We start from the raw sequence: 13,887 nt of genomic DNA on the forward strand, positions 1-13,887 counted from the left end.
GATAAATTGATTCTTTTTATTTTTAAGTGGCACTCCTGGTCCTCCATAGTTTTAGTCAACCAGCTTAAGTACAAAAGTTAATATCGAATACATTTGAACATGCTTTTAAGACAAACGGCTAACGCTAAACACAAAGATAAACCATTTTGATTTATGGAACGCTTATCTTCATGAAATAAAGAGCTTAACTTACCTTCTGCGTTTTTCCCCAGTTTATAGGTCACGTTAACGTAGGCCGTCTTATTTGCACTGTAGCCCGAACTGGAGAAAATGGTGTAACATTATGTGAGAAAAGTTAACACTTTTAGGTCAGCACGTCAAGAAAATTTTAACTTTTAAATTAAATTTTAAATAAGAAGACTATAAATTAAATACTGCAAAGAAAACTCTCAGTCTACATTTCCAGTAAATGAGCACTGGCCTCGTCTGCAGGGTCAGTCGAAACAAATGGCGTCTGAGAGAAAAGTTTCAGCACGCACAGTGTGCCCTTAACGTTACACGAACTTGATATTTAACGAAATGTACAAATAAATAAAAACTTATAATTACACTGACCTATTAAATAGCTTTGTTAGTTGTTTCAATCAACCAGGTCAAGTATTAAAGTCCATGTCAAATCAATTTGAACATACTTTTATAACAAGTACTGCTAAACCCAATCGAAAAATTATTTACATACATTTATGAAATATCACTTTATGCACTTCTCCAATTGTAAATGAACAATAATCGTCCTGTATGCTTCCAGTAAAAAAAAAAAAAAACATGATTCTTCACTCCGAGCGGCGATTCAAATAAAATGGCTTCAGCGAGAAGAGTTTTGGCTGGTAGAAGCACACACCACGTAAATGTCCTGGATGTGTAATCGCACTAACCAGAGTTAATGAGGTCAGACTCTCAGTAGTTTCACCAGAGTAACTTTTTTTTTTTTTTTTTTTAACACCATGTTTATTCAACACCATAACATTAACACAATGGGAAAAGTTTGCTCTTTAAAGTTTCCCCATAGAAAACCATTATAAAGAAACCACAACCATTTAATGCACTGCGTTCACGTTCCGGGCTCATTTGCTTGCCTGCATAAAGCATGCATCATCAATAAGGTGTGTACTGAATTTGATCTTTTAATATCACGCATTTAAAATGCACTTTAAGTGTTTTCACATGAAACATTTTAGAATGCCCTGCTGTTTTTAGTGATTGAAATATTGTGGCCAGTGCTTAAATGGATTGCCAATTAAATTTTTTGATTAAAGATTACAAGTGCAAATTATACACTTTTTTTATTTTTTTTATATTATAAATAAGAATATGGACAATAAGACAATATGCAAAATATTCCATATCAACAGTAGACTGTGCCTTGTTTTCACAAACTTTTCTCAGTGTAGCAGATTAACTACTTAAAACATAATTGTGGAAAATGTGTAGAATTTCTAATTAACTATTAAAATGTGAAATGTAAAAAGTGTTCAATAATTCAATGTATTTTAACATTATGCATATTTTACAAATGAATCTAAATTAACATCTAGAAAATATAGATATTGTTTGGCTGAGATTTGATGATGTGACTATTTTGCGTCGTGATTATGCAATGTCATTTAGCAACTTTTAGCAACAAATCAACCTTCCTTTAGCAACTTTATCTGAAAATTAGTTGGCAACACTGGAATTAACTTTACCCTGCATTGGTGAAAGCTGGAAATACAAAACCCAGAATTGTGAAAAAGGCTAATTCTCAAACATTACACACTGCACCGTTAAACTGCATCCCTCCACAATCTAATAAATGCTTGAATTAATTTTTGAGTGCAAAGATCATATCTCAAAATCCAATCAATAACCAGTTAGAACCCAGTCTACATTTTTCAATATTTTTGATTTTGGATATATGTCACAATCAGGAAAAAAAAAATTGCTACTTAAATTTTAAGATATTTAACATAAATTAGAATAATTACAATTAATATACATGATCAACAGCATTTCAATTTAAAGTAGATTGTTTTACTACCTTAATCTGTATTTGTCATCTTGAGGGCTTAAATGTCACATTATGTAGTCAAAACAGAAGAGGTCTCAGCATGTCTCAGATGCCACAGATTATGTAAGAATTTCAGATGACTTAAAATAGGTTACATACTGTAACGGTTAAAACACCTTAATACATCCGAAAATGTAAACATTTTATTACTAAAAAGACAACACTTTTTCATTTTCCTTTATCAAATCTTTAAAGTTTATTTTTTTTCCAAAAAAAAAAAAAAAAAAAAAAAAAAAAAAAACTTCCAAGTTAGAAAGAAAAATTGTTTTACACTGCGAAAATGGAATTATTTACACTGTAAAATAATTGATCGTCTGTCTGTCAGGGCATATCTGTTGAGACTTTATGCTATGATTCAATTCAGGCAAAGAGGGAGGCACTCCCTAGTATATAACCTTATCATTGGGTAACTGAAATACAAGCATCATCTTTAACAGGCCTTGTATACTTGGATCGTAATGTGGTGCCCAATTCATACTTCAGAGATAATTAGCAATAACAAAAGGCTTATCGAAACCAATAAAGACTAATGATCCAAAAAGTACAAATTAAAACAACAGCTTTGGCGTTTTCAAACAGTGAATCCAGGTAAATTAAAAATTTAGCTGTTGAAAAGTGAAAATTTGCCACCATTTACTCAAATCCCATGTAAATTAAATTGGTTTCTAAAAAATAATTTCTTAATAGGACAAGCTTGTAAGGTGGGACAAATATAATGATACAAGAAGGATTCTACTGTGATCTCCAGTAACGTTTGAGGTGAACGTACCAATGCGGCAAAACCAATCATTTTAACAGCTATACATGATGGTCTATTGCATACTGTTTTCAACAGGAAGGAGCCTGTATGAGGTTACTAACCAGCAAAAGTGGTGCACTCCTTGATTAGATAAAAAAAATAATAATAATAATTGAAGCCATTGGTTTAAACAGTCACCAAAACGGATACATCTGCATTATAATTGGAGAATCCAAAAAAATATTTTTTTCCTCTTAAGATACCCCTCTGATCTGTTTGCCCAGCCATTTCTAGCCTTCAACATCTGAAAAACTCAACTAAACTTGTAAATGCTGCATTCTGCACATTTCGGTCACTTCTGAAGTTAAATAAGACAGTCTGATAACTGCTAAACATGCCTTTCTCTCAAGTGAATGACAATGTGTGCATATGTACAATAAAAACAAGATCATTCTGAGAGAATTGAATCAAAAATGACTGGGTAAAACAAAAATCACTAGAAAAACATGAATAAAAATAGAAAATTCAAAGTCTTGTGTTGATTCAAAACATTCTGAGTCTATTGGCTCAGTACTGGAACAGTGGACAGACAGAGGTCTGATGTGAAAGTATCATATCTTCTCCTGAATGAAAAGGTGCTGAAGGGCTTGGTTGATGCTGATGCGTTTAGCTGGGTCCAGCATTAGAGTACCATCCAATAGATCTTTAAGTTGCATGACCTTTTTTCTCTGATCCTCCGGTAACCTCTGACCTCCAATCATGTCCACGAGCAGGTCTTTAGTAGGGTTAATGGTGCTCATCACAGTTACCTTTTCCTGAAGGTTTAAAAGAATGTGTGAGAGAAGGTGAAGGGCATGTAACAAACTAGGGATGTTACAATTCTCAATAATACACTGAACCATTTAGTACAATATACACAGTTTTCCCTGATTTCTGTTATTTTTGAGATGCGTATGTGGAGCTTCTGTGCGAGGGCTCCCTCTGGCGTCCAGTATATATTAAACAGACATTACATGTGTTTATAGAGCTCAATAATAGCAAATCCATGAAAATAATACATTTCGTTCAAAAGAAACTTGAAGTAGACATAATAATTCATGTTTTCTACAGTGTACTGGATAGGGGTGGGCGATATTGACAAAAATGTATACCTCAATATTTTTTCCGAATATCTTGATATCGATATTCAGACGATATTTTTCCTTTAATACTTTAAAGAAATGTGTGCAAATTGGCAAAGAAGTTCCAGTTGGTCTTTTGACTTGCTGCATTTGACCTATTATTGTTTAGAATTACTAGTACATTAAGATATGAGACATTATTGATTTAAACATGAACAAAGTTACTGTACTAAATGTTTATTTTAATACAAGAACAGCGCTTTTTCAGTACAATATATGTACGTAATTAGCTTTGTGCTTTGCAAACAGTACTCTATTAGTAATAGACTAACATTAATGTGAGTACCTCTTTAAAAAAAAAAGTTGTGTTTTGCAACACAATATAACATTTTTGCACATTATATTAATATAGAAGATGAGGATAAAAAAAAAGACAAGGAACAAAATAACACAGACCCTACTCTGCAGTACGGCTCTGAGGTTCTGCTGGACCAAAGATCTGAGGATATGGCATAATAGGTTACCTTGTGCAATTTATGAGACAGCGTTTGTCGACAAGACTTCAACAGTTTTGGTAGAGCTGTTTCACTGAAATATCTCCTTGAAGGCAGATTATTTCTGGGTTCTAAAGTCTGTAACATTTCTTGAAACCCATCCTTCTCGACTGATTGAATTGGCAACAGACCTTGCAATAAAACTTGTCACAGAGTTTGTAATCATTTTCCACTTTTCACCGTGTTTTCTTTGTGAATGTTTCTGCCAAGGTCTGTTGTGTCTGTTCTTTTTTTTTTGTACCGTGTTTGTAGCAGCAGTGCTGTTTTGTTCAGCACAAAGCCTTTCATACGCTTCAAACTGTGTTTTGTGCATTGTACGGAGATGATAGAAGAGGTTGGTTGTGGCGCTCTGCTATACGGCGATCTGCATGCGACAAATTCTACAGCTGGGCGACTTTTGTTGTCTTTGTTTTTTTTTGTTTTCCTTTGTCAAAACCAAACCATCTCCAGGCTAAAAAAGCTGACCCACGTCTTGCTGTTAGCTCTTCTGGCACTGGTTTTGAGGATGACCGTGTATTTTCGCTTTCTTCGCTCATTTTTGTGTAATTGTGTTTTTTTCTCCTTTTTTTTTTCTAGAAGTTAAAAGAAGCCCTGTTCGTGTTCGGAGGCTATTCCGGTGGATATCTTGGGAAAATGTATTCCATCTTTTGGACTCATTATACAGAGCAATTTTCTAATGATGCAATCACGAATCTCACCACTTATGGACGCCACAGACATTTAAGAAAAACGTTTTAACTTAAGACTTCAGTTTTCCGCAAACAACGCATATTTCGCCTTTTCTAACAACTATTTTATGAATCGTACATCGGCTTTACTCTTTACATTTTTGGATTGTAGCTTCAACCTAAGAACCATCATAACACACAGGTAAGAACTCCGTGGTTGTATTGCAAATTAGTAGCAGCTTACTCTCGTGCAATTGAGGAATGATCTGGATTTTGTAAAAAAAAAAAAAAAAAAAAAAAAATATATATATATATATATATATATATATATATATATATATATATATATATATATAGTCAAACAAACCCCTACTACATTATTAAAATGGCTACATATAATTGTTTAGAAGGTTACAGTGTGCATTATTTGTTTTCTCTTTAGCTTTCAGCTCTTTTCATGTTTGGGGGGTTGGATTGTACAAATGATGAAATATTCGATATCCCAATTTTTCATATCATCCAGACAACAATTTGGATATTATCGTCTAAACGATATATCGCCCACCACTAGTATTGGAGTTAAATTAAAGGGTCAGTTTACCCAAAAATTATGTCATTAATAACTCTCCCTCATGTAGTTCCAAACCCGTGAGACCTCTGTTCATCTTCGGAACACAGTTTAAGATTTTAGATTTAGTCCGAGAGCTCTCGGTCCCTCCATTGAAACTGTGTGTATGGTATACTGTCCATGTCCAGAAAGGTAAGAAGTAGGGCTGTCACTTTTAGTTTGAAAATCGATTGCACAATCGATCGGACCAACCAAAATAAGTTTTGAAAATGAAAATAGGGAATCGATTTTACTCACGACTCACAAACAAGCAGAAAAAGAAAAGAAAGAATTCTGAAAGTACAGTATGCCTTGCAAAAGGTAGACAGAAAATACCAGCAATTTTACACGCCTATAAGACCCAGTGACGTCGAAAGCCACTTCTTATGCTGCGTTCACACCAAACGAGAATAGAGCGTCTGGCGCGAATGATTTCAATGTTAAGGCAATGTAAAGACGCGTTTATACGCGTCTGGAGGTCTCGCGGTGAGGTAGACGCGAATTCGCCTTATTTGCGAATCTAGTTACAGGAGATTCTGAGTTATGAAAAGGACCATTGCAAGCTGAGAGTGACCGGCTTTTGTGGTGGAAAATTGGCAGTAATACCCCCACCTTGCACAGCTGTACCTGAGTGTCCCTGGGACATCAGTGCGGTCGGAGCACGTCTTCTCAACAGCTGGACAGTTGAATAAAAAACACTCTGCTCTGGACACATGGCCTGTTCTCAAGTCCATTTAAAATTTAATAGTTTAACAATTAAACATTTAAACAATTTAACAGTTGTTTGAAATGGATTGAATCATTATTTAAAATAATCTTGGAGATTTTTGAATTGCCTAAAATCATAAATGCAGCCTGGTTGAAGCCTGCAGTGATGTTTTTCTTTTGTTATGACAGCCGTCCCCTCTGCATATATATATTTTTTCGAGAATGTTGCACTCCTGTTGCTGTATGTTATTCTGCATGAAACTTCATGCCAATAAATAAGACATATTGCTGACTTGTGCGTTTCCAGCACTGTCTTTACATTCGTCCGTTATTTGATGTGGAAAAAGGAAACTTTTTTTTTTAAGACATGGAAAATCGATTTTACAATCACCAAAAGTAGTCCATGTGACATCAGAGAGTCAGTTAGAATTTTTTGAAGCATTGAAAATACATTTTGGTCCAAAAATAGCAAAAACTATGACTTTATTCAGCATTGTATTCTCTTCACTGCAGTGTATGATTATCCGGTTCGCAAAAAAATCATTCGATGTAACCAGATCTTCTCTCTTCAAACGATTCAGTTCGATTTGGTGAACTGGTTCAAGAAGATCCGGTTACATCGAATGATTTGTTTGTGAACCGGATATCATACACTGCAGTGAACGCGCTCACAACAGACCCGGAAGAGAAGACAATGCTGAATAAAGTCGTAGTTTTTGCTATTTTTGGACCAAAATTTATTTTCACAAAAATTCTACCTGACCCTCTGATGTCACATGGACTACTTTGATGTTTTTCTTACCTTTCTGGACATGGACCGTATACCATACACACAGTTTCAATGGAGGGACTGAGAGCTCTCTCTAATTACATAATTTAGATTTTTGGGTGAACTAACCCTTTAAAGTGTTCTAGAGCTTTTTTTAAATAGCATTTTCAATCGCTAATTAAAAAAAAAAAAAAAAAAAAAAACTGGTGTCCCAAGCCATCTGAACATAATCAAAATGAAAACCATGGTTAAAAAATGAGGTATCTATTGAACCGTGGGCTGACTGTATTGTTACATCCCTAAAGCAGATATGTGCGTTATCATAGTTGTGTGAAATGGGCATAGAAGTCAATTAGAAAACCAACACATGAACGTGGAATCCAACACGTGAACTGGAACTTACCCTTTCAGTCACTTTGTCTACCTCTATATACAGGAAGTTTAAGTTCTGGTCAAAATGTTGGTCTTTAAACAGGCCTTTCCGGATCATCTACACAACAACAATAATAAAAAAAAAAAACACGTAAGAATCTATACATAAGACTTAAATGCCATAATAAAGTGAGTAACTATTTAAAACCAATTTTAATTGAAAATAATAATAATAATAATAATAATAATAATAAATAAAAAAACTAAGAAACAATCAAGTAAAAAAAAATACAAATAAAAAATAAAATAAATAAACCCTGAACTCTCTAGTTCAGCACCTTGTTGGGCATCTTGCCCTTCAGATCCATGGCCAGCTTCAGCATGTGGTTGTTGGAAGAGCCGGGGAACAGGATCTTCCCAGTGTATAGTTCATATAGGGTACAGCCGACTGACCACATATCAATGCCATAATCGTACGGTTTACCAATGACTGGGAAAAAGAGAAAAAGTTAAATCCGATTACTAGACCCTTGCAGAATTGGTTCACAAGTTCTGCTGTGGTTGTGGGTGAGGAAACAATCTGTGACAACTAAAATATATTAATATGAATGTAAGCAGGCCTGCCAATCACACAACTACAATACAACTTACCGATTTCAGGTGCCCTGTAGAATCTACTGACAAGGTAAGGAGTGATTTCATTGTCAGCGACATGAGATGCAGAGCCAAAATCACAGAGTTTAAGAATGGTCTTTGATTCATTCACCTGCAGACAGAGTGATTGAGAGAGCGAGTGAGCCAATAAAATCTCGTGTTAGCAGCCATATAGATGATGCTCACCAATATGTTGTCTGGCTTGATGTCAGCATGGAGGATGTTGCAGCGTTTCAGAAGTTTGAGGGCCAGAAAGAGCTGCTGGCTGTAGGAACGAACTGCCTTGATGTGCAGCCCCACGTCTTTACCATACTTTTTCAGTACTTCACGCAAGTTCATACTGAGAGAGACAAAATGGTGAAAAACAGCTCAGAATACATGTATTTTGCATTATATTTGAGATAATATTAGATGTTAGTGGCCATATTTATATGTGAAATTAGTTTGATAATGCTGATCATGTTAAGGGTCATTTCAGCCCCATTTCAAACATGTACACTTTGTCAATTTCAATATTTCAATATATTAAACATTCACCTTTTCCAATGACATGAAATTGGTTTGATGCCCTATTCCAAAAATACTGTACAATTCTACATGTGTACATCTATCAGGGATGCAAACTCATATTGGGTGCATGTCATTTATTCCTGTGATGGCGAAGCTGAATTTCCAGTAGCCATTACTAAAGTGATCCTTCACGATGAGGAAAAGTTACTTATTACAAAACAGTCGCACAGCTTAATGTGATGACTGATGTTATTGGCTCCAGCAAATTTTGTGCATTGGTATCAGCCAAACATATATTGTAACTACCAATTTTCTAACTTGCGTGTACACAAAAAATACATGCATAAAATACCTGAGAGGTTCAAACACCAAACAGAGATGCTGTTTGTGGTAAAAGTGTCTAAAAAGCCGCAAACAGTGAAATTTATCATCAGGATCTGCGTCATTCAGCTTCTTTAGAAACTCAAGCTCCTTCAGTCCAGTCTTCTGCCTGCAGACACAACCAAAAAACTATTGAATGAAAATGTCTTTTTCAGCCATGACTACTAAAGAATAGATACAGTAGGTGGTCAACCAAAATGCCTTTTACCGCCACATGTATTGCTGACACAGGGCCACAGCGTTAACTGCAAGTCAGTCACCTGTTAAAGTCGTTTTACATTTTAAAACGTAAGATAGTCTTAGGCTACAGTCTACTCATCAAAAATTAAAAGAAGATCTTTACACAAAGGATCATATGCATGCTATTGTTATTAAACAGTAAATAAATATAAGGTCCATGCATGTATATTAGGGGTGTAACATTACGTGTATTCGTACTGGACCGTTTCGGTACAGGGCTTTCGGTACGGTACACGTGTGTACCGAATGACCGAATGCAATATTTTGTATGTGGAACATAGGTTCATTGTTGTGTTTCCAAACGAACATTAAAGGGAGGGGTGAAATGCTATAGTTTTTTACACTGTTAAAGAGTTGGATTCCCATGCTAAACATGGACAAAGTTTCAAAAATTAAGTTGTACGTTTGAAGGAGTATTTTTGTTCTAAAAATACCTCTTCCAGTTTGTCACAAGTTTCGGAAATTTTTTTTTGAGTATGGGTCTGTGTGACGTTAGATGGAGCGGAATTTCCTTATATGGGTCCTAAGGGCACTTCTCCCGGAAGAGCGTGTGCTCCCGTGGAGCAGACCACAGACATTCACTGATCAGAGCGAGAGACCGAATTGTCACAAAAGAAGTGTGTTTTTGGTTGCCAGGGCAAGACAACCCTGCACAAATTACCAAAAAAAAAACCGCATTAATGGACCAGTGGACGGAGTTTATTTTTACAGAGCATCAACGGAGTTGTGCAAGTGTTTTTGTTTGTTCCCTGCATTTCGAAGATGCTTGTTTTACAAACAAGGCCCAGTTTGATGCCGGATTTGCACATAGTTTATTTCTTAAGGATAATGCAGTTCCAACGAAAAAGGGTCACGATCATGTGTTGGAACCGCAGGCAGTGAGTAAAACTGCTTCAAATATCTCCGTGTTGTTAACTTAGCTATCGGCGCATAAGCACATCAAGTAAACAACATGCGATGTTGTCATCAAACTGCACTTTCCACATGTACAGCTTAAAAAAAAAAAAGACGACATAAAGTGGAACTTAGTCATTTTCAAAAACCGCTAAGCAAATATATACAGTTTCAGTACATACCACATAGAGACGTCGTTGCTGATGCTGCTCTTGTTAAATTTCAGCCTCTGGATCTGATTCTGGATCATAAATATACGGCTGAATCTGACTGTTAGCCATGGTTTGTTTTGGATGTTTTTGTTCCTCACGGTAATGTCAGCTTCCAAACGCTCTCAACGCAAAAGCATACTCGTGCTCGTGATTCTTTACCTCAGCCCACACGTCACGCCTCCAGCCACTCGTGTTTTTCCGGGAAAAAAACAGTACAGACTATCTTTCTCTTATGAATATAATAAAACTAAAGACTTTTTGGAGTTATGAAGGATGCAGTACTACTCTATAGGTACTCAAGATTAACAGGATATTGAGTGAAAACGAGCATTTCACCCCCCTTTAAGTGGCGAACAGAGTATTTTATTTAGTGGAGAACTTTGCAGCAGTATTTACATTTTCATTTTATATATATTTTATTAAAAAGTATTTTAAAAAAAAAAAAGTTTATAGTAATAAACAACCTGCATGTTTGCATTTCATTCCCTTACTGTACCGAAAAATGAACTGAACCGTGACTTTAAAACCGAGGTATTTATGTATGCATGTATGCATGTGTGTGTATATATATATATATATACGTATATATATATATATATATATATATATATATATATATATATATATATACGTATATATATATATATATATATATATATATATATATATATATATATATATATATATATATATATACACGTATACGTATATATATATATACGTATATATATATATATACGTATATATATATATACGTATATATATATATACGTATATATATATATATATATATATATATATATATATATATATATACGTATATATATATATATATATATATATATACGTATATATACAAAATTCACGGTTTGGTATGATACACTGATGTCACGGTTCGGTACGTTTTAGATACAGCAAAATGTAAAAACAACTCAACTTTTCAGAATGCCGCAAGCGCACCGCGGGTCATGTGACAAGAACTAACCAATCAGCTTCATCCTTTCCCGTAACAGCGTTGAAAGCTCAGCCAAGATGAAGGAACAGCTGATCATAGTTGTATATGGATTGCAATTTTGAAATAAATTTAGTAGCAGAGCTAGCCTACTGCAAGCGATTTTTAGAGCTGCAAATCCATTTATCCTTTGCTGAAATTTCCGCGTCTTCATGGAGAGAGCACGTCATTGTTGCTTAGCAAAGGCAGATGCCTCAGGGGCTCTTATGCCCGAGCGCTCTGGAAAGGAGGAGAAAGACGCGTTTTCCACGCGTTTTTAAGCTTGATATGTGAACGGCCCCTAAGGCGCTCGCTCACTCAGCATGCGCTGAAGGCTCATTGCAAAATGGCCAATGCGTTTAACAGACCAGAAATAGAAGATCCTCCAATAACCAACAGGTCTGGTGTTTGGGTGCACTTTGGATTCCCTGTAAGCTATAATGGTGATGATAGAATGAATGCTAAATAGTAAGGTCTCATATCCGCGGCTATAATGTAAATGTAACGTAAATTATCAATCGCCTAAGTGATGTCTTTTGCCCTGTTTGAGTCAGTTGGAAATGGCTGTCTCAATGCTGCGAATAGTTTGTTGCGTGTATGTTTCTCCTCTTTTTCGTCTTTTCCCAGATACTGACACACTAGGGTGATGTCGGCGTAAATGAGTTGACATGTTTCAAGTATTCCCGCTGGTTATTTTTATTTTATTTTTTTATTCCCGCTGGTCTACCCTATTGTCATGTAGATGCAACATACCGTTGTTTTTTATCCACCACTCTCTTGCCATCACCATTATAGCTTACAGGGAATCCAAAGTGCACCCAAACACCAGACCTGTTGGTTATTGGAGGATCTTCTATTTCTGGTCTGTTAAATGCATTAGACATTTTGCAACGAGCCTTCAGCACGTACTGAGTGAGCGAGCGCCTGACTGAGTAGCCTAATATAAACATATAAGTTGGTGTTTTTTTCTTCTTCGGGAGTGTCAGGGGCATTGCCTGTTACATCGTTTGGGTTATTGGGCTACCTTGTTGAACGCATATTAGATTTCTCTATTTTTTTTTTATTTTTTCTATAATTAATTAGTCCAACGAACCGTTCGGTACATAATGTGTACCGTGTATCGAACCGAAAGCCTCGTACCGAACGGTTCAATACGAATACGCGTATCGTTACACCCCCAATATATATATGCAAATGCTGAATGTCTGGTGAATGACTGCTGTATAAAAACAGAATAAAAACAGTATGGATGAATGCATCCAGTATGCATTCATAACATAACATTCATAACAAAACAGTTAATAATAATTATTGCAACATGCTGGACCGTTCCCATTTCGCTCTCCATATGGAACCTGAAGATTTTTTTAAAACCAAGAATGAACCGAATATATATATATATATATATATATATATATATATATATATATATATATATATATATATATATATATATATATATATATATATATATATATATATATATATATATATATATATATAAAAAGCTCAATGTTTTCATTTCATTTTCATTTCGGTTCATTCTTGGTTTTAAAAAAATCTTCAGGTTCCATATGGAGAGCGAAATGGGAACGGTCCAGCATGTTGCAATAATTATTATTAACTGTTTTTATTCTTGATTTTTTACTAACACTTTGCATTTTTGAATTATGCCTTGTGTGACCAAAAATTTAGTATTTTCTGTTTCAGCTGTTTGATCGTGCTGGTGTCTCGTGCACATATTCAGTGGAAACAGCAGTCATTCACCAGACATTCAGCATTTGCAGTGGTCCACTTACGCCACATATTGTTAATTATGATTTTTTTTTTCATCCATACTGAAACACGCATGTACAACAAAGCCTATTTCACCTCAAAAATAATACTTAAGCTTCAAATGGGCAACATCACAAATATGGAAATGGATTTCCCCCGAGTGAGAGAATGAGAAAGTCCAACCTTAACTTATGCTTAGCTATAAATGATTTTTTTTTTATAGCTAAGCCTATATTATTATATACTGCATTTATATTTATCCATTAGAATTCTATATTTTTAATTCTTGTTTTGTTCTGATATATTTGTTAAATTTAAAGGATTTGTTGTAAAGTGAAGGGAACTAAATATATCCTGTTTGTACATAACATTATTAGGCCAGCCATTATTATTTCTAAATGTAATAAAATGCAATTTATACATTAATTATATAAAAAAACATGCAGCAAACGAAAATGTGATTAATACATTAAAATTAAACCTATACACGACTATATATTTTTTTTCCTCTTACAAACTTAATTTATTTTTTAGCGTGTTTAAAAATAAATAAAGAAAACATGCAGCAAATGGATTAATCCATTGAAATTTGTTACTCTGGGTTAACAGTAATTATAAGTATTATATACTTCAGAGCAGAGCCT

General features: G+C 34.8%; 1 protein-coding gene across 1 annotated transcript in view; it reads right to left on the reverse strand.

Annotated features, from left to right (window-relative positions):
• Positions 1-3,061: 3,061 nt before the first annotated feature.
• Positions 3,062-13,887, reverse strand: part of LOC113066062 (serine/threonine-protein kinase PRP4 homolog) — a 116,903-nt gene continuing 106,077 nt past the window's right edge. Inside the window, exons 10-15 of the mRNA XM_026237666.1 lie at positions 9,102-9,239; positions 8,426-8,579; positions 8,237-8,351; positions 7,924-8,075; positions 7,617-7,703; positions 3,062-3,601 (exon numbers count right to left, since the gene is read on the reverse strand). Of these exons, the coding sequence (XP_026093451.1) occupies positions 3,398-3,601; positions 7,617-7,703; positions 7,924-8,075; positions 8,237-8,351; positions 8,426-8,579; positions 9,102-9,239 (850 nt within the window). The 3' untranslated portion in view covers positions 3,062-3,397. The remainder of the gene's footprint in view (positions 3,602-7,616; positions 7,704-7,923; positions 8,076-8,236; positions 8,352-8,425; positions 8,580-9,101; positions 9,240-13,887) is intronic.

The sequence above is a fragment of the Carassius auratus genome, chromosome 49, assembly GCF_003368295.1.
Source record: "Carassius auratus strain Wakin chromosome 49, ASM336829v1, whole genome shotgun sequence".
Lineage (NCBI taxonomy): Eukaryota > Metazoa > Chordata > Actinopteri > Cypriniformes > Cyprinidae > Carassius > Carassius auratus.